Raw genomic sequence first — 25,763 nt, forward strand, 5'->3', positions numbered from 1 at the left:
ATGTTATCAGATGATAACAAGGAAGAAAATGAAAATTACACTTTTTAAAACCATCATTCCTCCATCTTTGATTATTTTCAATGACCAAAGGAAATCACCTTGTACTGTCGTTTCCATGTTTGTGTTTTGAACCCTCTTTTTTCATTTGAAACTGTCTTTTTCAGAACCAGAACTCCACAAACAAAAGCCCCACGGACCCTAAACGTGTCTTGTGTGTTTTGATTTTCAGCCACTCTGTTCCTGGAGCTGTGGAAGAGACACCGGGCTCGCCATGTGTGTGATTGGAAGGTCTATGACTGGTGTGAGGAGGAGGTATTTATTTGAACTTTTTAAGATTATTTCACCAAGTTTTGAATTAAAATTTCTCACCAGCACGGATCTCTCAGAAAGTCCTGAGAGTGCTGCAGGGATGACCTGGTTCTATAACTCAGAATTTGGCGTCACACAGGCTCCGCTGAGCTGTCGGTCTTTTGGAGTTTCAGCTCTTTAGTGATGAAAGTTTGAAACTTTGAAGATTTGTTCATAGTCTTCTGTAATGAGCACAACTTTAATAATGTTTGCAGCATAAATGCATCGGTGAAACTATTATTAGATTATAAGCAAACGACACCAGAGTGGACTGGCATCGGTGTCTCCACCAATCAGCTTCTGGTTTCTTCCTACTATGTAAGACACTTTAAAACATGAACCGGCCCAACTATAACTACATGGATCCATTTTCCTGTGATTCAGCCATGAATTTGGAGTCGCCAACTCTCAGTCGGATTGGGCGTCGTTTCTCGGGCTGTGTACAGTCACACAATGGCCAACCAAGGCCCGACTACGACTTTATGATCAGCTCCTGACTGGTCGTGAGGATTTCTGGAATGTTTGATATTTTGGTCGTACGACTCCAGACACTTCACAGTCAGAGCAGAAACACGAGCAGAATAAACAACTTTGGGGGATTGTTTTCCTTTGTAAACGATCAGACAACGTCCCAAATTACCGTGACAACGTCTGGAATCACTTTCTGATGCACCCCGCTATGATGAGCAGGAAATACTCCTATCTGCTGATCTGCTGCAGCTGCAGACAGAGGTGCCTCCTGTCTCACACACACACAGGGAGAGCGAGAGAGAGAGAGGAGGAAACTCTGCGGGTTTCTGTCACAGTCCGTCCCAATTTCAGTCACACAGTGTGAGCACTCAGGTCGTGTATCATAAACAATTTATTTGCACAGTGTGAGATGACATTCTGCTACGACCGTCATAAGGTCGGCTTGTAATTGCACATTGTACACCCGGCTTAAAACTGTACCTGGTCTAGACCTGCAGAGAACCCCATGGTTGTCATACTTTAAAAAGCTAGTAAAGGGACAGTCGGTGGAGTATGTGGAGGTTTTAGATATCTTTGATCGTGTCTTTGTTTACAGGAGGAGCTGATCATGGACATCGTCAATGATCCCAACTGTAAACCTAAACAGTTTCGACACTCGTACCTGCGCAGCACCTTGGTCCTCATCATGGTGACATTCATGGTAAGACTCTGACCTTTTCCTAAGAATACAGTCCCAGCAGTTATCAGCAGGCTGTCTGATGTGTCTTTGTGTCCCAGCTGTCCCTGATTATTGGCCTGGCTCAAGCCCTGGTGGTCTTCAGGGTGGTGGCGGCCCCGTTGTTATCAGAGGTCAGCTGGGAGTTCATCAGTGACCACGCTAACACGGTGGCGGTGATGCTGGGAGCCGTGCTGCACTATGTCACCATTCAGATCATGACCAGGGTACGTTCCCAACCCCGGGCTGCACTCACACTCTACCTGTGTTTGCATGCACGGTTAGGTGAGTTATGGTTATAGCTCAGTCAGGATATTTAACTGGATTAGTCCTCCTCTAAGTATTCAAAGCTTTAGATAATGTGACTGCACTGAGGCCTGCAGGGCTGAAGAGTTTAGAACAGTAGCGGCGCCTGTTGAACACTCAAGGAGCTGCAGCCCAGACATGTCTGCCATCACAGGTTTGTTTAAGAGGGAGAAGGAGGGTTGGGACACCTGAACATGTCTTTCTCTCCCTCTGTCTCTGACCTTTGACCCTTCCTGCAGGTTAACAGATGGGTCTCCCTCAAGCTCTGCAAAATAGGTGAGAACTGCAACGTATTCACTGTATTTTTACAAGTGCAAACATATAAATTACTGTAAAGATCCACTCAAACATGTAGGAATGCAGTTATCCGCTGACTGACAGTAGAGGTTTTTTGCAGACGACGTCACACACAGCAGTCATTTCTGCACAGAGAAACTCTACCAAAAAAAAACACACGCTTTGAGCAATTTACGGCTCTGCCAAGCATTCAAAGTGTGAAAAAAAAGTAATTTTTATTCTTAAGCTGTTATTGTGTCCCAAAAGTAGTGAAATATCCAGGTAAAATGAGAACTCAAAGTGAAACAGCAGCAGGCAAGGATTGAAAACGCCTCCATCTGAAGCCCGAACAAGCCGCTCATGTCTGGTCTGTTCCCACAAAGTGGTCTGGTTTAATCCAGTCCAGTCTGTCCTGGTCTAGCTCATTAAACTCTGATCTTACCCGTGTTTCCTCAGCTGATGTCCGTCCAGTCTTTCTGGTTCTGACGGGAAATTTCTTTGCAGAGATCCAGATCATGTGGCTCAGCTCAGAAGATCTGGTTTTTCTTCAGTTTGGTTTTTTAAATGTGCTTTAGATAAGGACAGGATAGAGGAAAAGAAACTGGCACTCAAACAGGAGCTAGCTACAGTGGCTAACATTAAAGCAAGGCTGTCCATAATGGGGGAGAGCTTTCAGGGGCCCAGCCACAGGGGGGCCCATGGAGGTCAGGAAACTCACGGTCCATTGTAAAGTTAAAGTGGGGTACCATATTTTATTTTTAACCTGAGTGATAGCCACCCCTTTCAACAAAACAAAATTGAATTTCATTTATTTATGCTGTGTGTGATTGAGATAATTGCAAAATTAACAATAATGGGTTATAAGTGGTAAAATAGGCTAAAAAAGTGGTGAAACGATGTAAAAAAGACAAAAATTAGTTAAAAATCCTTACATTTGTGGAAAGTGGTGAAAAATTTTGTAAAAGTGGAAAAAAGTTTAACAGTGGCAAAAATGGGCAAAAATTTTTAAAAAGAGGTAAAATTGGCAAAAAAGTTTAATGCGAGATAAATGAGTAAAAAGAGTTTTAATATGATTAGGTACTAAAAGGGTTATATATTGGATTAAATGGGTTACAAAAATAAATTAAATAGTTGGATTTATAATAATTAAATAGTGAAAGGGGTTAAAAAGTGGCAAAAATGGGCAAAAAATGGAAATAAGGGGTTTAGATGGCAAAAGTTGCATAAATGTCCAGATAAAGACTAAAAAGGGTTGTAAAGTGGCATAAATAGGCAACAAAAATGGGGTAAAAGTAGACAAACAGTGGTGAAAAGTGGTTAAAAAATGTCAAAAATCTTTTTTTTACATTTCTTTTTTAATGGGTTAAAAAAGGGAAAAGTTGCGAAAATGGCCAGATAAGGAAGTCAGACAGGCTTAAAAAGTGACAAAAAAATGGGGTAAAAACAGAAAAACAGTGGTGAAAAGTGGTTAAAAAGTGGCAAAAAATGTTTAACAGTGGCAAAAATGGGCAAAATTTTTAAAAATAGAGTTAAAAGTGGTAAAAAATTTAATGCAAGATAAATGAGTAAAAATGGTTGGAAAATGGTGAAAAGTGGTTAAAAAGTGGCAAAAATGGGCAAAAAATGAAATTGAGGGTTTAAATGGCAAAAAGTTGCAAAAATGTCCAGATAAAGACTAAACAGGTTTGTAAAGTGGCATAAATAGGCAACAAAAATGCCAAAAATGGGTGGATCATGGTGAAAAGTGGTTAAAATAAAAAGAAATTTAAAAAAAAGAATTTCTTTTTCTTACGGGTTAAAGGGGGAAAAAAGTTGCGAAAATGGCCAGATAAGGAAGTAAGAAGGGCTTAAAAAGTGACAAAAATGGGGTAAAAGTAGACAAACAGTGGTGAAAAGTGGTTAAAAAATGTCAAAAATCTTTTTTTTACATTTCTTTTTTAATGGGTTAAAAAAGGGAAAAGTTGCGAAAATGGCCAGATAAGGAAGTAAGAAGGGCTTAAAAAGTGACAAAAAGAGGTAAAAGCAGAAAAACAGTGGTGAAAAGTGGTTAAAAAGTGGCACAAATAAACCTCAGCACCCAACAGTAGCTTGACACAGCTCCAACTGTTAGCCAGGACGCTAGCACCGATGCTACCGATGTAACACACATGCTCTGATACCATCAACGTATCACTGCTGGGGAGCGTCCGATCTCTGGGTTTATCAGGGATTCAGTCTATTCTGTGGGCAGGCCGGTGTTAAAGAGGCGTTTAGTAGAACAGGCTCGTTCCTGAACGCCTCATCGTTACTCGGTCTCTGACCCACAAGCTTTATTCTGTTGATAGTAGCGTTCACATTAAAGCCTGTTTGAGACTAAAGGAGGACTTTTATATCTGTTAGGCTTTTAGCTCAGGACTAGACTCCTCTAGACTCTGGTCTCCCTTCTTCTGGATAGACCACACTAGAAGGTCTGCAGGGCTGTTGTGATATTGATCCGCTCCATGGCAGGTAAATCTGTTAAACTGTGCATACATTTAGAGCTGTAAAGTACTAACTTTCTATTCATTCCTAAAGCCTGTTCAACACTTCCTGACCCCAGTGGACACGTGTGCATCACTGGGATCATGTGACTGCAAAGACCGACAGAGAAATCCGTCTGGGTACTTTAGCGATTTAAAAGATTTAAATACCAACAATCATCCAGTTTAACTGTAACTGAGGAATTCAACAGTCTGAACAATGACAACGATAAATAAATGGTTGAAGTGTGCACGAGTGTCAGGCTGACTGAGTTAATGACCAGATGAGTGACTCCGTCATGTGACTGAAGATTAACTGACGGTTTCAGTGGATGATTTTCTTGTAAACTTGGGTCAAATCTTCCCAGACTCAAAGTCTGACCACAGTAAACATCAGCGGCACAGATCAAATGTTCTTCATGCTTAAGCTGTTAGAAATCAAACATGTGCTGTTTGTGTGTATTTCAGAGAAAACAAACTCGTTCGCTGCCACAGAGAGGAGCTTCACGGTGAAGATGTTCACCTTCCAGTTCTTCACTCTCTTCTCTTCACTCTTCTATGTGGCCTTCTTCCTCGGCAGGTATTCTGTCCATACACCTGTGTTTTAATCTGGGATTTACATCCATTTCATAGGAGAAGATTCAAGTTTGACTTCATTATCCCTGTGAAGGGAAACTTGTTTTTTAGTCATCAGTCAAACAGAACTAAACCAATCATAAATACAGCATGAGGAAGCTCAGAGAGACAGTGGGGATAAAATAAAAGACAACAATTAAAAGACCTGAAAAACAACACAGGCATGATAATACTCATTTAAAGCAGATGATTAGTGCTGTGGATCATCAGTGATTCAGTGAGGTTCAGAGGGTCATTGATTTAAAACCAGGGGATGTTTTTGTTTGGGATCTCATTCTCCTCTATCTCTGACTGTTAGCTGAGCTCCTGTTTTTAATTTTAATGCAATGATTTTATTATTCTGCCAGTCTGGCCCCAGTACAGCGCTAAGATGGTAAAAAGTTTCACTCTAGCTTTGAAAGTGTTCAGAATATTTAAGGCGCGGGTGTCAAACTCAAGGCCCTGGGGCCAAATCTGGCCTATGGTGCAGTTATACCCAGCCCGCCAGATCATATGATATTTTTATTATAACTGTCCCACCAGTATGAGGTCTGCAGATTTCCTCCTGTATATAAATGTAAACTTAACCTTGACGATTTATAGAAAATTAGGAAAAAGTAAACTGTAAAAATAATTTGATAAAAAGTCTGAAACGTGGGGAGGAAATAAATGTTCTCTCTGTATTTTAAATTTTGGATCTCACAATCATAATTTTGACTTTTATCTCATGTTTTGACCTTTTTCAACTCCTTACTTTAACTTTTATCTTATTTTTTTATGTTAAAAATGCATGATTTTAAATTTTATTTCAGTTTTTTTGACCTTTTAAAATTATGATTTTGACTTTTATCTTATTTTTACCTTTTAGATTCATAATTTTAAATTTTAAATCCTATTTAGACCTTTAAAGTCATGATTTTGGCTTTTATCTCATATATTGACTTTTTTCAATTCCTAACTTTAACTTTTATCTCATTTTTTTACATTTAAAAGGCATGATATTTAATTTAACTCAGTTTTTTGACCTTTTAAAATCATAATTTTGACTTTTATCTCACATATTGACCTTTTTCAACTCCTAACTCTAAATTTCATCTCATTTTTTTACCTCAGAAACATGTGATTCATTTTATTTCATATTTCGACATTTGGAACTCGTGATTTCGATGTTTACCTCATATTTTGACTGTTAAAAATGATGATTTTGAATTTTGTCTCAGTTCAATTCAATTCAACTTTACACCGCGTTCCACATTATTATGCAAATGATATTTTTCCTCTGATTTTCCTAAATATTAATGCAAATGACAGAATATTTTTCAAGTCATCAGCCGTTAGAGCATAATTCAAATGTTGTCGAACAAACTTCATAATGACAAAAATTATTTTTTAAAAAATAAAAACCTCAAAATGCACTGTTCCACATTATTAAGCACAACAGCTTTTTAAAACATTTTATAGGTTGTAAAGAACTGAAAATGGTCATTTGTAGAAATTGCAGCATCAGGGGGTCATATTCACTGAAATCAAAGCTATTTCAATCAAAAACATCTGAACAGGACAAGTTCCATGTTAACATAGGAGCCCTTCTCTGATATCATCTTCACTATTCTTCATCCATTGAACTTGTGAGTTTTTGGAGAGTTTCTGCTTGAATTTCTTTGCAGGATGTCAGAATATCCTGTTTGCTGTTTTGTAGTTGAAGAGTGTTAGATCTGATGGTGGTAATTTTTTCCTTGAAGTATGTTGCAAATTCATTACACTGGTTTAAGGAGAGAAAGTCAGCAGGGGTTGATCCGGTGGGATTAATTAGTTTATCAATTGTACAGAATATTATCAATGATGTTACTCACTGTTTTGTTGAAGTTGTCCATCATGTCACTGCATGATGACATGATGGGCAAATTATGGCTACTGTACTGCTGAATGAACTCACGAGAAGCATTTTCACCTATGAAACGTTTGTTAACAGTTCTGACCACATTGTCATCTCTGGTGAAACAGGTCATACTGAAAAAAATGCAAAAATGGTCTGAGAGTGCAATGTCCAGAATATCAGTGATTGTTATGGTTATATTAGGGCCTTTTGACAGAACCAGGTCGAGGGTGTGTCCATGCTTATGTGTGGGTCCGGTAACATGCTGTGTAAATTCAAATGTGTCCAGGCTATTAAGAAACTGTTTTGTGTCCAGATTAGCAGAATTGTCTATATGTGTACTAAAATCACCAGAAATGACAAAGTGGTCGTAGTCAATGGATATTTTTGAAATCAGCTCAGTAAATTCATCAATAAATCCTGTTCTTAGTTTAGGAGGGTGGTACTCTGTGAGCATGATTGTAGAAACAACAGACTTAATAACAACAGCTAAGTATTCAGGTTGAAAATTCACCAAGACAAACTGTACGACAGTCTAGGTTGCAATGATAGAGAAATGCAATCCCTCCACCTTTTTTGTTTTGTCTTGGACAATGTAAAAATTTGAAGTTAGTAGGTGCTGTTTCGATCAGCTCTTTGTTCCCAGTAGCATCCAGCCATGTTTCTGTGAGAAGGATGCAGTCCAGTTTATGTTCATAGATTATGTCATTAACCAGAAATGTTTTGTTAACCAAGGATCTAACATTAAGGAGGGCCAATTTCAAGCAGCAGGTGGAGGTGGTGGAGTCTGATTTGAGTGCTGCAGTTGTAATTTGAATATGATTTTTAACATGAATACCGTGGTTGCTCACAGCCTGTCTGGTTTTCAAAATCCTCCTGTCACTGATTCTGACTGGAATCATGGCAGGATGGGTGGATGACTGGGAGAGGAGACAGTGGTTGAGTCGACGGGGGGGCTATGCACGGATGTTGGTAGTGACAGAGAGTTGTTTATGATGTCCCTGTGCTTGACGTTATTCATGAAATTTATGAGAGAAAACGTTTCATGGATGGTCTTTAATCTGGCATTTGTGGCAGTTGTATCGGTTGAAAATGTTTCAGTAGAGCGGCAGGATCCTGGCTCCACATGTACGGCAAAAGTTGAGAGTGGGGAACTATTGACACTGGCGCTAGGACCCGGAGGTCTCAGTTTTTGACGTTTAAAATACATGGTTTCAGTGTTCTATCTCATATTTTGCCTTTTAAAAGCATTATTTTGACTTTAACTGTGATGTTTTTACCTTTTAATCTTATAAGTTTGACTTTTTATCTCAGACTTTGAGTTTTAACTTATCATGTTCACCAAAATCATTTATCGTCAGTGTTACGTGTTTTACCCCCATAATTCATTTCTGGTGAAAATAAGGTTGACATTTTATGGTTAAATATGGACCCTGGTAGGCCCTTAGGTTAGACCCAAGTTCTGAATCTGGCCCCTGCTGTGATTGAGTTTGACACCCCTGATTTAGGGTGATGTTAGGTCTCAACTAAAAATATTCAAATCAAAGAAGTAGAAATTTTAAAATGGATGTTAGACATTTCAGTGAAAAACTTGTGGAATTCTCCCTTTAACTGCTGATCTTAACTCCTGTTTAGAATAAACGGACATCCAGGAGACTATGTGCGTATCGCTGGATGGAGACTGGAGGAGGTGGGTCACTGAGATGATGTTCATCCTTACAGCAGGTCTTCATTCCCACAGTACTAACCCGTCTGTTGGTGTGCTGCAGTGCCATCCCAGTGGCTGTCTGACAGACCTCTTCATCCAAATGGCCGTCATCATGCTGCTCAAACAGACGCTCAATAACATCTTTGAGTTCACCATACCGTAAGTGTTAACACACGCTGAGATGTCACAGTGGCCTCATCATGGGGGCGTGTCCATGGACTTATCTGTGTCTCTATGCATTGTCATTGATGTATATGTCCTTACGGAGGTTTCTTGCCCTGGAAAGTAAAAGCATGCTGCTTCAAAAACTCAGAGAGCATCTTTAGAGCAGAGCCTCCTGATCCATTTTGCAATAAAATGTTTAAATGTAAGACAAGGATGTTCCTGTCTGAAAAATAAATCATTCTTTGACTAAACGGCAGTTTAATCTGAAAACAGGATGCAATGATTAAATGCCATTTCCTGCCACTTTCTGCCCATTTTTGCCAGTTTTATCCCCTTTCTTCCACTGATTTGTCACTTTTGAACCAATTGTTGCTGATTTTTGCCATTTTCTGTCACTGTTTTGCCACTTTAAGCTCAGTTTTGACACTTTCACCCACTTTCTTTCACTGTTTTGCCACTTTTTAACCAGTTTTGCTTGTTTTTGCCATTTTCTACCACTTTTCTGCTTTTGTTTTGCAACTTTATGCTCATTTTTGCCACTGTTATCCCAATTGTTCCACAGTGTTTCCACTTTTGAACCAATTTCTGCTGGTTTTTGCCATTTTCTGCCACTTTTCTGCCTCTGTTTTGCCATGATGCAATGTTTACATGCTCAAACATAAAACAGGAAGCTTAAAAACCTGATCCTCATGTCTACTCCATGACATCAGTGCTAGTGTCTTCACTGCCCTCATCACAGACTTCACAGCGCCTGTCTGAAGTCTGTCACATGGATTTAAACACCCTCTGAATAACTTGTGTCTTGTAGCTGGCTTAAGAGTTGCCTGAGCAGAAACACGGCCAAGAAGCTGCAGAGGAAGTGCGGTCACTGCTACAGGAAGGCCTGCAGAGACGAGCAGGGAAGGATTGAACCATGTGACATCTGTAAACTGCGTGATTGGCTGCGTAACTACCACCTGGCCAACTCTGACGCCTTCAGCCTGTTTAACGAGTTCCTGGAGATGGGTGAGACCTCACTCTGCTTTTTTTCCCCCCACAAGAGACAGACAATAATAAGCTGAGTGCTTAAAATCAGTGTCTAACAGAATGACATCACTTCCTGTCTGCTCTCCAGTGGTCCAGTTCAGTTTCACCACCATATTCGTGGCGGCGTTTCCCCTCGCCCCCCTGCTGGCTCTCCTCAACAACATCTTCGAGATCCGTTTGGACGCCATCAAGATGGTTCGTCTGGAGCGCCGGCTGGTTCCCCGGAAAACCAACGACATTGGTGAGCTCTGAGCATTCCAGATAGTTCAAAAATTCACTTAAAAGTCCAGTTTAAAGATTTCACATAATGTCACTTACTACATACACAGATACAGACGTCACTATCTGAACCAAGGACTCTGAGGGTTTAGCAAATCTTTAATGCAGATTGAAAAAAGGCTGAACGTGTGGTGTGCTACAGTCATGTGCAGAAGTTAAAGGGGTTCATGGCACTAAGGAGTCATCGTGGCTACAACCCGGGGCTGGATGGGCGTGGTTGGCCAGAGACAAGCATGTTGACATGCATGTTTGCCACTTAGAAGCCAAGGTCAAGCCTGGCTCCATCTCTTTTGTCTAGGCCTTTTCACTGTGGGCCCATGAAAATCCCCAAGAATGGGCCCCTAAAAAACCCTGAGGATGGGCCCCTAAAAACCCAGTGAATGGGTCACTGAAAACCCCGGGAATGGGCCCCTGATAACCCTCAAGAATGGGCCCCTGAAAACCCCTGAGAATGGGCCTCTGAAACCCCAGTGAATGGGCCCCTGATAACCCTCAAGAATGGGCCCCTGAAAACCCAGAGAATGGGCCCCTGAAAACCCAGAGAATTGGCCCCTGAAAACCCAGAGAATGGGCCCCTGAAAACCCAGAGAATTGGCCCCTGAAAACCCCGAGAATGGGCCCCTGATAACCCTCAAGAATGGGCCCCTGAAAACCTAGAGAATGGGCCCCTGAAACCCCCAAGAATGGGCCCCTGAAACCCCCCAAGAATGGGCCCCTGAAAACACCCAAGAATGGGCCCCTAAAAAACCCTGAGAATGGGCCCCTAAAAACCCCAAAGAATGGGCCCCTAAAAACCCCTGAGAATGGGCCCCTGAAAACCCCTGAGAGCAGGCCCCTAAAAACCCAGTGAATGGGCCCCTAAAAACCCCTGAGAATGGGCCCCTGAAAAACCCCTGAGAACAGGCCCCTGATAACCCTCAAGAATGGGCCCCTGAAAACCCCTGAGAATGGGCCCCTGAAAACCACTGAGAATGGGCCCCTAAAAACCCCCGAGAATGGGCCCCTGAAAACCCCTGAGAATGGGCCCCTAAAACCCCCCGAGAATGGGCCCCTGAAAACCCCTGAGAACGGGCCCCTAAAAACCCAGTGAATGGGTCCCTGAAAACCCCGAGAATGGGCCCCTGAAACCCCCAAGAATGGGCCCCTGAAACCCCCCCGAGAATGGGCCTCTGAAACCCCACTGAATGGGCCCCTGATAACCCTCAAGAATGGGCCCCTGAAAACCCAGAGAATGGGCCCCTGAAAACCCAGAGAATTGGCCCCTGAAAACCCAGAGAATAGGTCCTTGAAAACCCAGAGAATAGGTCCTTGAAAACCCAGAGAATTGGCCCCTGAAAACCCAGAGAATGGGCCCCTGAAAACCTAGAGAATGGGCCCCTGAAACCCCCAAGAATGGGCCCCTGAAACCCCCCAAGAATGGGCCCCTGAAAACCCAGAAGATGGGCCCTCCCCAGTTTTGATTGATTGATGACTCCAGTGTATGTGTGTTGGATGTGTAGCATTGGTGCTAGCATCCTGGCTAACAGTTCCCTCATTTGGAACTTTGGAACTGGGACTTTGGAAAAGTGTGTCAAACTATTTCTGGGTTCTGAAGTTGGAATTATTCTTTTGCACTACTTTGAACTCCTTTTCAACACAATTTCTGCCACTACTTGCAGGGTTCTTTGGGGGGGGGGGGGTTGTTGGCTATTTTAACTCTTCTTTTCCACGCTTTTCTACATTTTACCACTTTAACCTAATGTCAGCTGTTTTTGACATTTTCCACCTCTGTTTTGCCACTGTTATCCCATTTCTTCTGCTGTTTTGCCACTTTTGAACCAGTTGTTGCTGGTTTTGGCCATCTTCTGCCACTTTTCTGCCGTTGTTTTGTCGCCTAATGCCCATTTTTTGCCACTGTTTTACCACTTCAAACACATTTTTGCCACTATAATCCCATTTCTTTCACTGTTTGGCCATTTTCTGGTGACATTTTGTTTGATAGTCGAAGCTCTCAGAAACTTCCAGCATGATGAATACCATAAGTGGGGGGGCGACCCCATTTGAAGGCACCTACAGTTCTGCTCTCTATCTTCCTTTAGGTGTGTGGACAAAGGTGTTGGAGGCCATTGGCGTGCTAGCAGTGATTGCTAACGGTCTGGTCATCGGCGTGTCTTCAGACTTCATCCCTCGCCTCGTCTATCGTTACCGTTACGGCCCCTGTGCTACAGGTGTCGCGCACACACAGTGAGTCGTGTTTCAGCAGGTAGAAACAGCTGATCTCAGCGCAGGTGTGTGTCTCATGTCTGGGTTTGCTTTTTTCAGCTGTATGCAGGGCTACATTAACGACACTCTGTCCACGGCGTCCATGTCTCACCTGGCAGTCCAAGCAGACTTCAGCGGCCCAAAACAGATGCTCACAGACCAGAAAGTCAATGTGACACAGTGCAGGTGAGGAGACAGACTGTCCTGTTGTCTTCTTAGAGGCTCACTTATGCCTAACTGAGGTATGGAAACAGATATGTTCATTTAAAATGATGACACCGTCACTATTGCTGACGTCTCAGTGTCAGCTCAGACAACTAAAGGTCCATGTTACTTCCTGGTAGGGCTGGGCGATTTGGCAAAAAAAAAAAATCCTGATATTTTAATGGCTGGATCAAGATCTGGATTTTATCCCGATGCTTTTTCATTCTGATCTTTAAGGCTAATTTTTATGTTATTGGCCAGAGAATAAATGTATTTCCCCTGTATATACTTAAAATGCACAAATACTGAGTTTAAAAGCAAACTCTCTATTTTCTTATATTTTTAATGAGCAATGACCTGTTGGTCAGAGCATGCATTGTTTAAATAGCTGACAGTTCTTCTCCTAAATATTTTAAGCACCAAACATTTTAAACCTCCCTGCAATCACCCTACTAAAATTAGGATTTTGCTGTGCATCTTCTTTGTGTTTTAAAATCTATTTTAATGTTCATCAGGTATTTATTTACACAGCAGTATTTATTTCTTATCTTCCTTTGTGTGCAGCTACCGAGACTACAGGAGTGATGAGGACTACACGCTGACCTCTCAGTTCTGGTTGGTCCTGGCTGTGCGCTTTGCCTTCGTCATCCTTTTCGAGGTCAGTTCAGTGGTTCTGACCCTGCCGTCTTCATAAATGGAGTTTCCGAGTTTGATTTTAAAGTATGGATGATGTGGCCTGATGTAAAATCTGTCTGCAGCACGTGGTGGTGGTGTGTAAGTTTATTGCTGCCTGGTTTGTCCCGAACAATCCCATTCATGTGAAGAACGATCGACTACACGACAAACTGGCTCGACTCAAAGAGGAGCTACGGTGAGTACTAATAGACTACATTTATATTTAATAAATAATATCTAAGAGCTAACCCTCAACCATTTTCAAAAAATGAAACAAAGCCTGCGAGTTAGTTATGTCAATAATCTCGAGCATAATCATTCACACCTGACATGCATCCTAATCAAATCATATGACTCACATCCTCCTAAACTAGTGGGCTTTTTAAGCTGCAAGATTTCCTTTCTCTTCCTCTGCTGCAACGTTGCGCCTGGATCAGCACTGTGCTCTCGCCTTCAACCCTCCTCTACCCCAGCATGCACCTGCTAGCTCCGACCGGGGAGTTTAAGCTGTTATCTTATCACTCCTCAGATTCTGCATGTAAAATCTGTGAGGAGTGATTAAGTCGGAGCCTGACGCCGAACATATTATGTTGCATAATAAATGCTTAAACAACTTCTACATGAGATTATTGTCTCAAATACATAATTGTGATTAGTCTGACTCTTATTGCAAGTTCAGTGTGAGCTCGTAGTGTGGGAATGATTGGGTGTAGAAGAAAACTGGACATTATATGTTAAAGGTGATTCTGCTTTCTTACAGTAGTTGGTGCATTAGCAAACTGCAGCCCTGATCCTTTTACCTGCAGTCTGATTGGTCATTTTGAATACTGTAACTGAATATTGGATTCGTGTACAGATAAAAACATCACGGTACACAGCGGGAGGAGCATGTGTGCCATAAAACAGTATTTATTTCATCGACTAAAACTGTGGCTAAAAATGTTCGCCGACAGCCTTTTTTTCCATGACAAAAACTGGACTAACAAAAAATAGATCTGTGATGACTAAAACAGACAGCAACTAAGTTTAGTTTTTGTCAAGATGACTAGACTAAAATGTAATGTATTTTATGTCAGACATTCAAAATCTGTGATAATTAGGGACCCCAGGTTTGGCAGAGTGCATAAAACACAGTAACATGACTTGGTGTCGGATTTAAGCAAGAAAATAAATGCTTGAACTGAAAGTAAAGACTAAAATGTGAGGACTTTTTATGGATTAAAACTAGACTAAAACTAAAAAGAATAGAAATGACTAAAATGTGACTAAAACTCAAATGCATTTCATTTAAAGACTGAAACTAAGACTAAAATTGCTGCCAAAATTAACACTGCCACAGAATGCATCTATTTAGATCAGGGTTGTCAAACTCAATTACAGCAGGGGCCGGATTCTGAATTAAGGTCTAACCTGAGGGCCTAACAGGGTCACCATTAAAACTGTCAACCTTGTTTCACCGTTAATAAAATATGAAAAAAAAACAAACAAACAAAAAAAACGTAGCACTGATGATAGATGATTTTGACATTTAATAAGTTAAGATCAGTTTAAAGGCTCAAAATCTGAGAAAAGTAAATTTATTAGTTCAAAAAGGTCAAAACATGAAATTGAAATTAGAAAATAATGTTTTTTTAATGGCAAATATATTAAAAAGAAAGTCCAAATCATAACTTCAGAAGGTCAAAATATGAAATAAAATTTGTAATAATGAAATTAAAAGTCAAAATATGATTCAAAATTTCTAATTGTGAGTGTAAAAGGTCAAACTATGGGATTATGAAGTCAAAGTTTGGAGTTGAAAATATGAGGTAAAATACAAAATATCACAAAATTTAGAATTATGAATTTTAAAGATCAAAATATTATAGAAGGAGTCAAAATTATGAGTTGCAATGCTCCAAGAATTAAATTAAAAGTCAAAATTTTATAGTTTGAGTCCTAATTTTGAGATGCTAAATTGAAAATGTGAGATTAAAACATAAATTATTTTTTTCCCACGTTCCTGACTTCTCATCTAAATATTTTTACTCCTTACTTTTTCAGATTTTGTGACTCAACAACGATGTCTTAAATCATCAAGGATAAGTTTACATTTTTACCCACGGCAATGAAATCGGCAGGGGGTTATGTAAAGGGTTCTGTATCTTTGTTCGTTTCTTTGTTTGTTTGTATGTGTACAAGATAACTTGAGAACAGAAAGTCAGATCTTCACCAAACTTTCAGGGAATATTGGGATAGTGACAGGGAAGAATCAATTAGATTTTGGTGATGATCCGCGCACCCGTTCGTTTTTTCTTGCACTTCAAATTTTGAACACCATAGTAATCAGTGGGAGAGTGAGTTCATCTGTGGCGCTGCTTAGGCGTGAATCTGCCGCCTCAGACAACCATTCTAGTTATACTTGAGAAATATGAGATCATCTTGGGGGCTGGATTTAACTGTTCCATGGGCCGGATTTGGCCCCCGGGCCTTGAGTTTGACACCTGTGATTTAGATGCTGTCATGAATCATCCATTAAAGCTGTCAGCTGTAAAAGAGGACAGGAGACCAGACCAGCCACCTGATGAGAAGTCCCGGTACGCCATGGGGCAAAATTTAGGAGAGCTGGTACTGCATACCGCTGCGTACCGGCCCACTTAAAGAAGTGGTGGCATCCGAGGTCAAGTCTATTTACTAATCAGGGCCCCTGCTCAATGTACTTTCACAACAGTGTTAATTTTGGCAGCTATTTTTGATTTTAGTCTTAGTTTTGGTCTTTAAATTAAATGCATTTTAATTTTAGTCACATTTTAGTCATTTCTACCTTTTTTAGTTTTAGTCTAGTTTCAGTCCATAAAAGTCCTCACATTTTAGTCTTTACTTTTAGTTCAAGCATTTATTTTCTTGCCTAAATCTGGCACCAAATCATGGTAGTGTGTTCTCTGCCAAACCTGGGGTCCCTGCTTTCTACAGCTGAGAGGCAGAATAGATACAGGTGTATTGTTTTTGACAGATTTACCCACAGTGGAGAAATATCATGTATTTTGAATATCCAACAAAAACTACATTACATTTTAGTCTAGTTTTAGTCATCTGGATGAAAACTAAATTTAGTTTTGTCAGTTTTAGTAATCACAAATCTATTTTTGTTAGTTTTAGTCTAGTTTTTGTCATGAAAAAATTGAATTTTGCACCTTCAGTCATTTGAAAATTGCAGTAGGATATATTGCTATTTAAGGCCTTTGCACAACAGAGGCATGAATTATTTGCACAATATTATTTTTATTCTAGCATTTTAATACAGGCTTTCACACCAGCAAAGAAATGTGGCTATGCGAAATCAGGGCTAATTTTTGTTTTTAACTGTGTTTCTTTTCTTTTCTTTTCTTTTTTTTTTTTTTTTTTTCAAAGTTTTGCTTTCGATGAGCGCAGATCTGGCCAGTCAGAATTCTGGTCGTTCCCTCTGGTAGACAAGTTGAAAGGCAGACAGAAGAGAGAAATTAGGGATGCACAATATTGGATTTTTGCCAATATCTGATATGACAATATTTATACTAATTAATGGCCAAATTATTACAATATTATATTCTAGCTAATATTTCACAAGCAAAGAAATGTGGCTAGTAAATCAGGGCAAAACTGTGTTTCTTTTCTGGTAGCGATATTTGGCTTTTTTTTTTTTTTTTTGCTAATATCTGTCAATACTGATATCTGGCCGATAATATGGTGCATCCCTAAGCTAAATCATCCTCCTCTCCAGCACTGCATGGCGTTCTCTGTGCTCTTTTCTTAAAAATATTTGTCTCAGGGCTTCTGTAAATTAAAAACTCTGCCACAACTAAATTTTTCCAGGTAAAACACGCGAACTCCGCCCATGAATGTGCACCTTTACTGGCAATACTCTGATTTCTTCCAACTGTTTTTGTGTTTTTCTTTGACTTCCAGAGAAATGAAACGCAGTAAATCTACAGAAGTCTGACCTCAAACCGACTGAAGAGTCCCTGCTGGTTGGAGCGGCGAAGAGGAAGAGGATTTAAGAGACTTGTATTTTCACCTCCAGGTTGCTGTGGAAGCTTTGTGTGTCTGATTTTGTTTTTATTTACTCCTGCTACACGCAGACATCACGTTTAGCACACACCAGCTGACAGTCATATGACGTCTTCTTTGTGATACTGTATGAAAGATTATATTTTTGTCTTTTAGTGTTGTAAGTTATTTTCATGGTCTGAGAGTAGATGTGCTGAGAGTTGTGATTAAAGGGACATTTTATTACATCACTGTAACTTTACATGTGCAAAGAGGATCATATGCACTCACTGGTCACTTAATTAGTTACACTTGTTCAACCACGAGTAAATGTAAATATCTATTAGCCAAAGAGATGGCAAAAACTAGTGCATTTAGGCATGTAGGTCCAAAACTCCATCCTTCACCTATAAAATGTGACGCCACATTTACGCCTCTGTGACGTCTCACCTTAAATATGAACGCCACAGTCATAAAGAGGGACTAAAGTGATCCCCCCCTCTGTGCTGCTTTTGGAGGTAGTTACAGCGAGGGAACCTGGTGTTCTGTGAGTCAGACACAACTTTATGGCCTGGACCCACCCAACTGTCTGACTAGCCCACCCTAACTGATCAGAACAATGAACTTTTCCTGCTTTTACTTTTATTGATTCATACTTGATATTTGAATGTCATTATATGCCTCAAAAATACAGGTTGTGCTTTTAAAAAATGAAAGGTGTCATATTTATGCAGCTATCACTGTCTCATCCACAGTAGCAGTGTTAATTTTGGCAGTTTTTTTTTTATTTTAGTCTTAGTTTTAGTCTTTAGATGAAATGCATTTTAGTTTAAGTCCCATTTTATCATTTCTACCTTTTTTATTTATGGTCTAGAGTTAGTCCATAACAAGTCCTCACATTTTAGTCTTTACTTTTAGTCCAAGCATCTATTTTTTTGCTTAAATCTGGTACCAAATCATGGTAGTGTGTTCTCTACACTCTGCTAAACCTGGGGTCCCTGCTTTCTACAGCTGAGAGGCAGAATAGATACAGATGCATTGTTTTTGACAGATTTACCCACAGTGGCGAAATATCACAGATGTTGTTCGTCCGACAAAAACTAAATTACATTTTAGTCTAGTTTCAGTCATTTTGACAATAACTAAACTTAGTTTTTGTCCATTTTAGTCATCAGTTTTAGTCATAGTTTTAGTCGACGAAATTAACACTGCACAGTAGCTGACACTGCCTCTGCTCAGAGAGCCGGCTATGATTTACCTGGATGAACGTTTCTCTTTGATACAAAAATGGAAAGGCAGGAGGTAGTGCTGGATGTTCCTGTCTGTTCTGACTACCTTTGAATTGTTTAAAAAGTAAAAACCAAATTGTTTCTGATATTATTAGCTCGAACAGACAGCCTGGTGTGACGCTTTCTGTCTCTCTGCTATCAATATAAACAAAGTCTAGATTATAATCAAAAAGAAATTTCCTTAAAGTTAAATAAGGGTTAATTTAAGGATAAAAAAGATAATATTTTTGCACTTGACTGTGCTTTAGTTGAGCCAGTTAATCAAAATGAGTATTCCACTTACAAACAACAGGCTGTCGTTGGCTAAATGATTCAGAGAGACATCTCCAGCATTTTCTTTGAGTTAACCCTTAGGGATGTTTTATCAGTCACACTCAGGCTGCTGAGCACAAAAAATGTGCTTTTCATACAGTAGTGATGAAAATACTATAATTAATATATATATATGTTTTTTTTTAAGATTTATTTTGTGCCTGTTTTTAGATAGAGGAGGGCAGGGGATAGAGTCGGAAACAGGGTCAAGAGTGGGGGACAGACATGTGGTGAAGGGCCTCAAGCCGGATTCGAACCCGGGCCACCTGCGTGCGTGGGGAGCGCCTTTAACCACTAGGCCACCTGCTCCCCATACATTAATATTTTATTCTACTTTCATTGTGCTCATTTTTTCACCTGCAACTGACCTTATTATTGGTATCAAATATTGATTAATGTCTTAAGATTTTGATCCTTTAAATGCCAATTTTTTTTTTTTGTTTTGTTTTTTTGTCAAGATGCCACCACGTTTTTCGATGGAAAAAACAAAACAAAACAGAAAAATTAATCACTTTCAATATGCTACATGCAAATTAATTTTTTGTGTTGAATGATTACAGCCTGGGTTATGTCTATGATTAGCAGCAACACTGATTTTTATGAATTATTATGTTTTTGCATGTTTAGCTTGTTTTTTCTCCATAATGCCAAATATGGTCAAAATGACGCCATCTAGTGGAGAGTAGTAGCATGATCAGTTCCAAGGCAAAAGCCCAGAGTGACACCATTAAAATGCAATTAAGGTTTTATGCTTTAATGAAGTGTTTCCCAACCATTTTTCCTTGGGGCCCCCCTACATGTACCTGAGAAAAGCGGAGCCAATCCACGACCCAAGGGAGAAGAAAAAAGTGACACACCGCCGCCAAAAATCAACATAGATTTGAATTGTTTCACGGATAAAAGCCTAAAAAAGGCCTATGCATGCTTTTCTTATCAAAAGACCTTTGTATAAACTACTTTAATAACTGCTTTATCATGGTTTTAGTCAATATTTGAAACAGTGTATTTTAGACTTAGGCAATCTTGCCAAAATTCATGGCATATACATGAACACAGCCAAAATTATCAAAACATCAAGAATGAAAAATAAAATATGCACAACCTCCCCAAAGGGTTGAAAAGGCCAGAATACAAGAGGGAAAAACTTTAAAGTTTTGGTATTATCAGGTCTATCTGGGCTCCTGCTGTACTGTTACACTATCCCTCAGAGTCGAAATGCAGGGAGACTGGGACATGTAATATCACGTCTTGAGGTGTAAAGATGGCAAAGCTTTAATACAGCACCATAAAAACATAGTACGCTGTACAAGAGTCATAACACATTTATATCTTTAAAATAAAAATGACTTAGATTGTGGACCTTTAGCTGTGAGGGGAGGCCTTTTGAAGGCCCCTGGCCTCAGGCTTGTATACCTAATGAAGCGATCAGTATTTGTTAGTGAGCTGTGATACACGTCTGACCAGCAGACGGAGCCAACGAGTCAACTGACAACAAGCAAAAGCCATGAAGATGTGAGAGCTGGGGTTAACCTCAGTCCTTTAAAAGTCATCATGCATGTGGTGTGTATGTTCAGTTTAAATAAAACCATGCTATAGCCATGTAAACACTGTCTATACACTTTTATTGTTCTTCTGTGTCATTTATGTTGTATAGCATTGTGATAAATCAGTTTTATTTTACCATTTGTTTACTGGGATTCCTGCTTACTTGTGTTTCAGTGAGCAATTACTTCCCAGACCACATTTTTTCACCTCAAGACTTGTGAATAATTATATTTAACAGCCATCTGAAACAGTCCATACAAGAAATTAATTCCCTAAATCACAGGTTTCAAACTCAAGGCCCGGGGGCCAAATCCGACCCTCATGATGATCTCAAATTTCTGTTAATTCTGGTCCATCAGTCTGAGGTCTGCAGATTTCCTTAAGTATAAAAATGTGAACTTATCCTGATGATTTAAGATATCCTTGTTAAGTCACAAATCTGAAAAAGTAAGGAGTAAACATATTTAGATAAAAAGTCAGGAATGTGGGAAAAGAAATTAATTTGTGTTTTCAAATTTTCAATTTATCTCACAATTAGGACTCAAACTTAGGATTCTGACTTTTTATTTTGTACTTTGAGCATTTAAACTCATAATTTTGTATTCCTGTGTTATATTTCAAGCTTTAAGATTCATAATTCTAATTTTTGTGATATTTTGACCTTTTTTTTTAACCAATTATTTAGTATTTTACCTCATATTTTCAACTCCAAACTTTGATGTCATAATCCCATAGTTTGACCTTTGAATTTCATGATTACAAATTTTATTTCATATTTTGACCTTTAAACTCATGGTTTTGACTTTCTAATATATTTGCCTTTAAAAACATTGTTTTTCAATTTCAATTTCATGTTTTGACCTTTTTGAACTAATAAGTTTACTTTTCTCAGATTGTGAGCCTTTAAACTGATCTTTTTAACTTTTTAAATGTCAAAATCATTTATCATCAGTGATAAATGTGTCATCATATCTTATTACTGGTGAAATGAGGTTGACAGTTTCTGGTTGAAAAGGTGACCCTGTTAGGCCCTCAGGTTAGTCCTGAATCCAGGATTTTGACACTCCTGTTCTAAATGATCATCCATGTCTCTTTGTCCTCAATAAAATTCTTATGTTGCTAGAAAATAAAACTTTACACATGAAATCAAAAATAAACACAAAAGTGGTAACCCATTTTTGGGTGTGCCACAGTTCCTTTGTGTAAAATCTTTCCCTATCACCAGCAATGACTTTTTAGCTTTATTTTAAAGCTATTCTTATAGGTTTATCCCATCTAATGAAGTCATCTGCATTTTCAACAAGCACAAAGGTTGAAACGCACTTTGATTTTAAATGGTGTTGATTTATTAAATTCAAAATGTAATAATAAACATATTATTGGTTTCTTCATGAACTGAAACAACACATTAAGACTCTAAAACATGGGTGTCAAACTCAAGGCCTGGGGGCCAAATGCGGCCCGCGGTGCAGTTTTACCCAGCCCACACAATCATATCTTAATTAAAACTGGCCTGCTGCTATGAGGTCTGCAGATTTCCTCCAGTATAAAAAAGTAAATTTAACCTTGATGATTAAAAAAGCCTTGTTAAATTACAAAAATCTGAAAAAGTAGAGAGTAGAAATAATTAGGTAAAAAGTCAGGAATGAGGAAAAGAAATTAAGTTGGGTTTTCATTTCATATTATTATTTTGCATCCCAAGAATATGGCTGAAACTTATGATTTTGGCTTTTTACTTTATCTTTTGACCTTTTAAATTCATAATTTTGACCTTGTTTCTCATATTGTGACCTTTTAGATTCATGATTTTTCATTTCAAATCAAATCCTTTTTTAAAGATTTATCTTGGGGCCTTTTCATGCCTTTATTTGATAGAGGAAGGACAGTGGATAGACTCGGGAGACTGGGAAGAGAGCTGGGAGAGACATGCGGTAACCTTTTAAGATCCTCATTTTGACTTTTAATCCCATTTTTGTTTTTTTTACTTTTTAAACTCCTTATTGAGAATTTTATCTCATAATTTGACCTTTTACAGTCACAGTTTTGAATTCTATCCTCTAATTTGACTTTTTCAACTCTTGATTTTGTATTTTATCTCATAAATTGACCTTTAAACTCATAATTTTATTTCTCTTTCTTATATATTTGCCTATTGAAAACCTTATTTTGACTTTAAATTTTGTACTTCGACCTTTAGGACTTGTAAATTTGACTTTTTATCTCAGATTTATTGATGCTGTGATCCTTAATCATTTTGACTTTTTTTTTTTAATCTTAAAAACATTTATCATCACTATTTAATTTCCCACAAAATTCATTACCTGTGAAAAAAGGGCTTACAGTTTTCAGTTACATCTTGACCCTGTAAGGCCCTCAGATTAGACTGAAATTTAGATATTGGGCGCTGCTGTTATTGAGTTTGACACCCCTGATCTAAAATGTATAGACAGTAAAAATAAAAATAAAAATAACAGAACGGTTGATAACTTTAGAGAGACTCTCAGAACTGAATAATGTGATTGGATTTGATGAATTTCTATAATCTCCATTTGTACTTCACTATGTTATGAATGTCCCAACATATTTTTTTATTTTTTTATTGTACTCCCGTTAATTTATTCATATAGCTTAATAACTGCATGGAGCACTTGTCTGTCTGTTTCTTCTTCATTGTTCAATAAAGTTTTAATTGAATATTAATACCCCCCTTTAGCCTTTACTGTCTACAGTTGGTGGTCATCTCTTTAGTCAGTAGCAGCAGGGAGCTGTAAAGGAAGGAAATGTAGGTTTTAGGAAAGGTGAAGACTGAAAGTAAGTTAAATTTGATCATTTTAAGAGTTAATCGTCGTAGATTTAACCGGTTGAAGTGGTTAACTTTGTCAGGGTATTCTCTGAGGGAAGTTCCAACTTCAAGAAAAACGCTGAGTCATAGTGACAACGTTAAGCTAGAGGCAAGCTAGCTCAGTATTGTCAGTTAATGTCAACTGAAAGCGCGGTACACTGTCGGTATGGCAAAAAAGTGGTTAGGGGTTATAGTTTGAACCTATTGTGTGTGTGAGTTTGTAATTTAAGATAATTTAATCTGATCTAGCAGCAGTTTTGCCGTTGATACTTTGGGCGGATACTGAAGCTAGCATAATTTGCTGAGTCATAGAACCGTTAGAGCTTCACAAGTAGTTCCGGTCAAAAATCATTACACTGTTCTGAATCAGTGCGCAGCAGCCGTTAGCCGTTACTCCGTTAGGAGTAACTATAGCGTATTCTCTGCGCAGGGAGTACAGCGCGGACCGCCTCAACCATCACTTACTGACAAATGACATAACAGACTCCAGGTTTAAGACCAGTATAAGACGGTCTTATCTTCTATATCCGATGTACGTCTTGTTTCCAGGCTCACCTTAACGCTGATATTAACACGAATATCTGATAAATATTGACGTGTCTGAGGGACAATTGCGGAGGCAACCATCCTCCGTGCAGGCCTCCACGTCGTTCTTTAATCCCTGATAATTGGGCACCTGTGGGACACTAACCCTTACACAACCTGCTGCAAGATCATATCTTATTTGTATTATAACTGCCCACTGGTATGAGGTCTCCAGATTTCCTCTAGAATAAAAATGTAAACTTAACCTCCAGGATATCAAATATCCTTGTTAAGTCATAAAAAAATTATAAAGTAGAAACTGATTTAAAAAAAAAAAAATGTCAGGAATGTGGGAATAAAATTAACGTGTTTTCATTTAATGTGTTCAATATTGCATCTCACAATTACAAATAAAACTTGTGATTTGATAATTTCATATTTTAAATTTTTGATTAACAATTTTAAATGTAAAGTCATATTTTGACCTTTTAAATTTACAATTTCAAATTTTGTCTCACTTTACCTTTTCAACTTGTAACTTTGACTTTTATTTCTAAATTTTGACCTTTAAGACTCAAAATTTTTAAAAATTTGAGTCGAGTTTTACCTTTAAAACTCATGATTTTGAACCTTGTCTCTCATTTTGACCTTTTAAACTCATGATTAAGAATTTTGATACTGAAAGATTTATCGATAACAATAATCAACAGCTTTATTGATAATGATAAAAAGATTTATTGATAATGATAAATATCTTTATTGATTACAATAAATAGATTTATTGATGATAATGACTAGCTCTATTGATAATAATAAACAGTTTTATTGTTAATAAATAGATTTATTGATAATAATAAATAGATTTATTGGTGTTAATAGATTTATTGATTATAAAGAACAGCTTAATTGATAATAATAAATAGTTTTATTGTTAATAAATAGTTTTATTGTTAATAAATAGATTTATTGGTGTTAATATATTTATTGATTATAAAGAACAGCTTTATTGATAATTATAAATAGTTTTATTGTTAATAAATAGTTTTATTGTTAATAAATAGATTTATTGGTGTTAATAGATTTATTGATTATAAAGAACAGCTTAATTGATAATAATAAATAGTTTTATTGTTAATAAATAGATTTATTGGTGTTAATATATTTATTGATATAAAGAACAGCTTTATTGATAATAATAAATAGTTTTATTGTTAATAAATAGATTTATTGATAATAATTAATATCTTTATTGATAATTATGAATATCTTTGTTGATGATAATAAATAGCTTTATTGAAAATAAGAAATAGCTAAATTGATAGTAATAGATAGCTATATTGTTAGTTATTAATATCTTTATTGATAATAAAAAATAGCTTTATTAATTTGGCCCTATAATAAATATTTTTATAGACAATGATAAATAGCTTTATTGATGATAATGTATTGGTTTATTGATGATAATAAATAGCTTTATTGATAACAATAAATAGCCTTATTGATGGTAATAAATAGCTTTATTGATGATAATGAATATCTTTATTGATAATAATAAATAGCTTTATTTATGATAATAAATAGCTTTATTCATTAGGCCCTATAATAAATATTTTTATTGACAATAATAAATAGCTTCATTGATAATAATTTGTTTAAGTGATGATAATAAATGGCTTTATTTACAATAATGAAAACCTTTCTTGATAAAAATAGTTTTATTGATAGTAATAAATAGATTTATAGATAATAAATATCTTTATTTATAGAAAATATCTTTTTTGATAATAATAAATAGCTTCGTTTATAAAAATAAACAGCTTCATTGATGATATTAATTGTTTT

At 37.8% G+C, this 25,763-nt stretch overlaps 1 protein-coding gene across 1 annotated transcript in view; it reads left to right on the forward strand.

The window, feature by feature from the left end:
* Positions 1-20,995, forward strand: part of ano9b (anoctamin 9b) — a 39,194-nt gene extending 18,199 nt beyond the window's left edge. Inside the window, exons 11-24 of the mRNA XM_041786687.1 lie at positions 230-312; positions 1,415-1,519; positions 1,597-1,761; positions 2,080-2,116; positions 5,083-5,194; positions 8,741-8,795; positions 8,875-8,972; positions 9,787-9,983; positions 10,093-10,245; positions 12,362-12,506; positions 12,585-12,710; positions 13,293-13,386; positions 13,487-13,599; positions 17,328-20,995. Coding sequence (XP_041642621.1) covers positions 230-312; positions 1,415-1,519; positions 1,597-1,761; positions 2,080-2,116; positions 5,083-5,194; positions 8,741-8,795; positions 8,875-8,972; positions 9,787-9,983; positions 10,093-10,245; positions 12,362-12,506; positions 12,585-12,710; positions 13,293-13,386; positions 13,487-13,599; positions 17,328-17,361 — 1,517 coding nt within the window. The 3' untranslated portion in view covers positions 17,362-20,995. The remainder of the gene's footprint in view (positions 1-229; positions 313-1,414; positions 1,520-1,596; positions 1,762-2,079; positions 2,117-5,082; positions 5,195-8,740; positions 8,796-8,874; positions 8,973-9,786; positions 9,984-10,092; positions 10,246-12,361; positions 12,507-12,584; positions 12,711-13,292; positions 13,387-13,486; positions 13,600-17,327) is intronic.
* Positions 20,996-25,763: the final 4,768 nt, after the last annotated feature.

This window comes from Cheilinus undulatus, linkage group 1 (assembly GCF_018320785.1).
Source record: "Cheilinus undulatus linkage group 1, ASM1832078v1, whole genome shotgun sequence".
Lineage (NCBI taxonomy): Eukaryota > Metazoa > Chordata > Actinopteri > Labriformes > Labridae > Cheilinus > Cheilinus undulatus.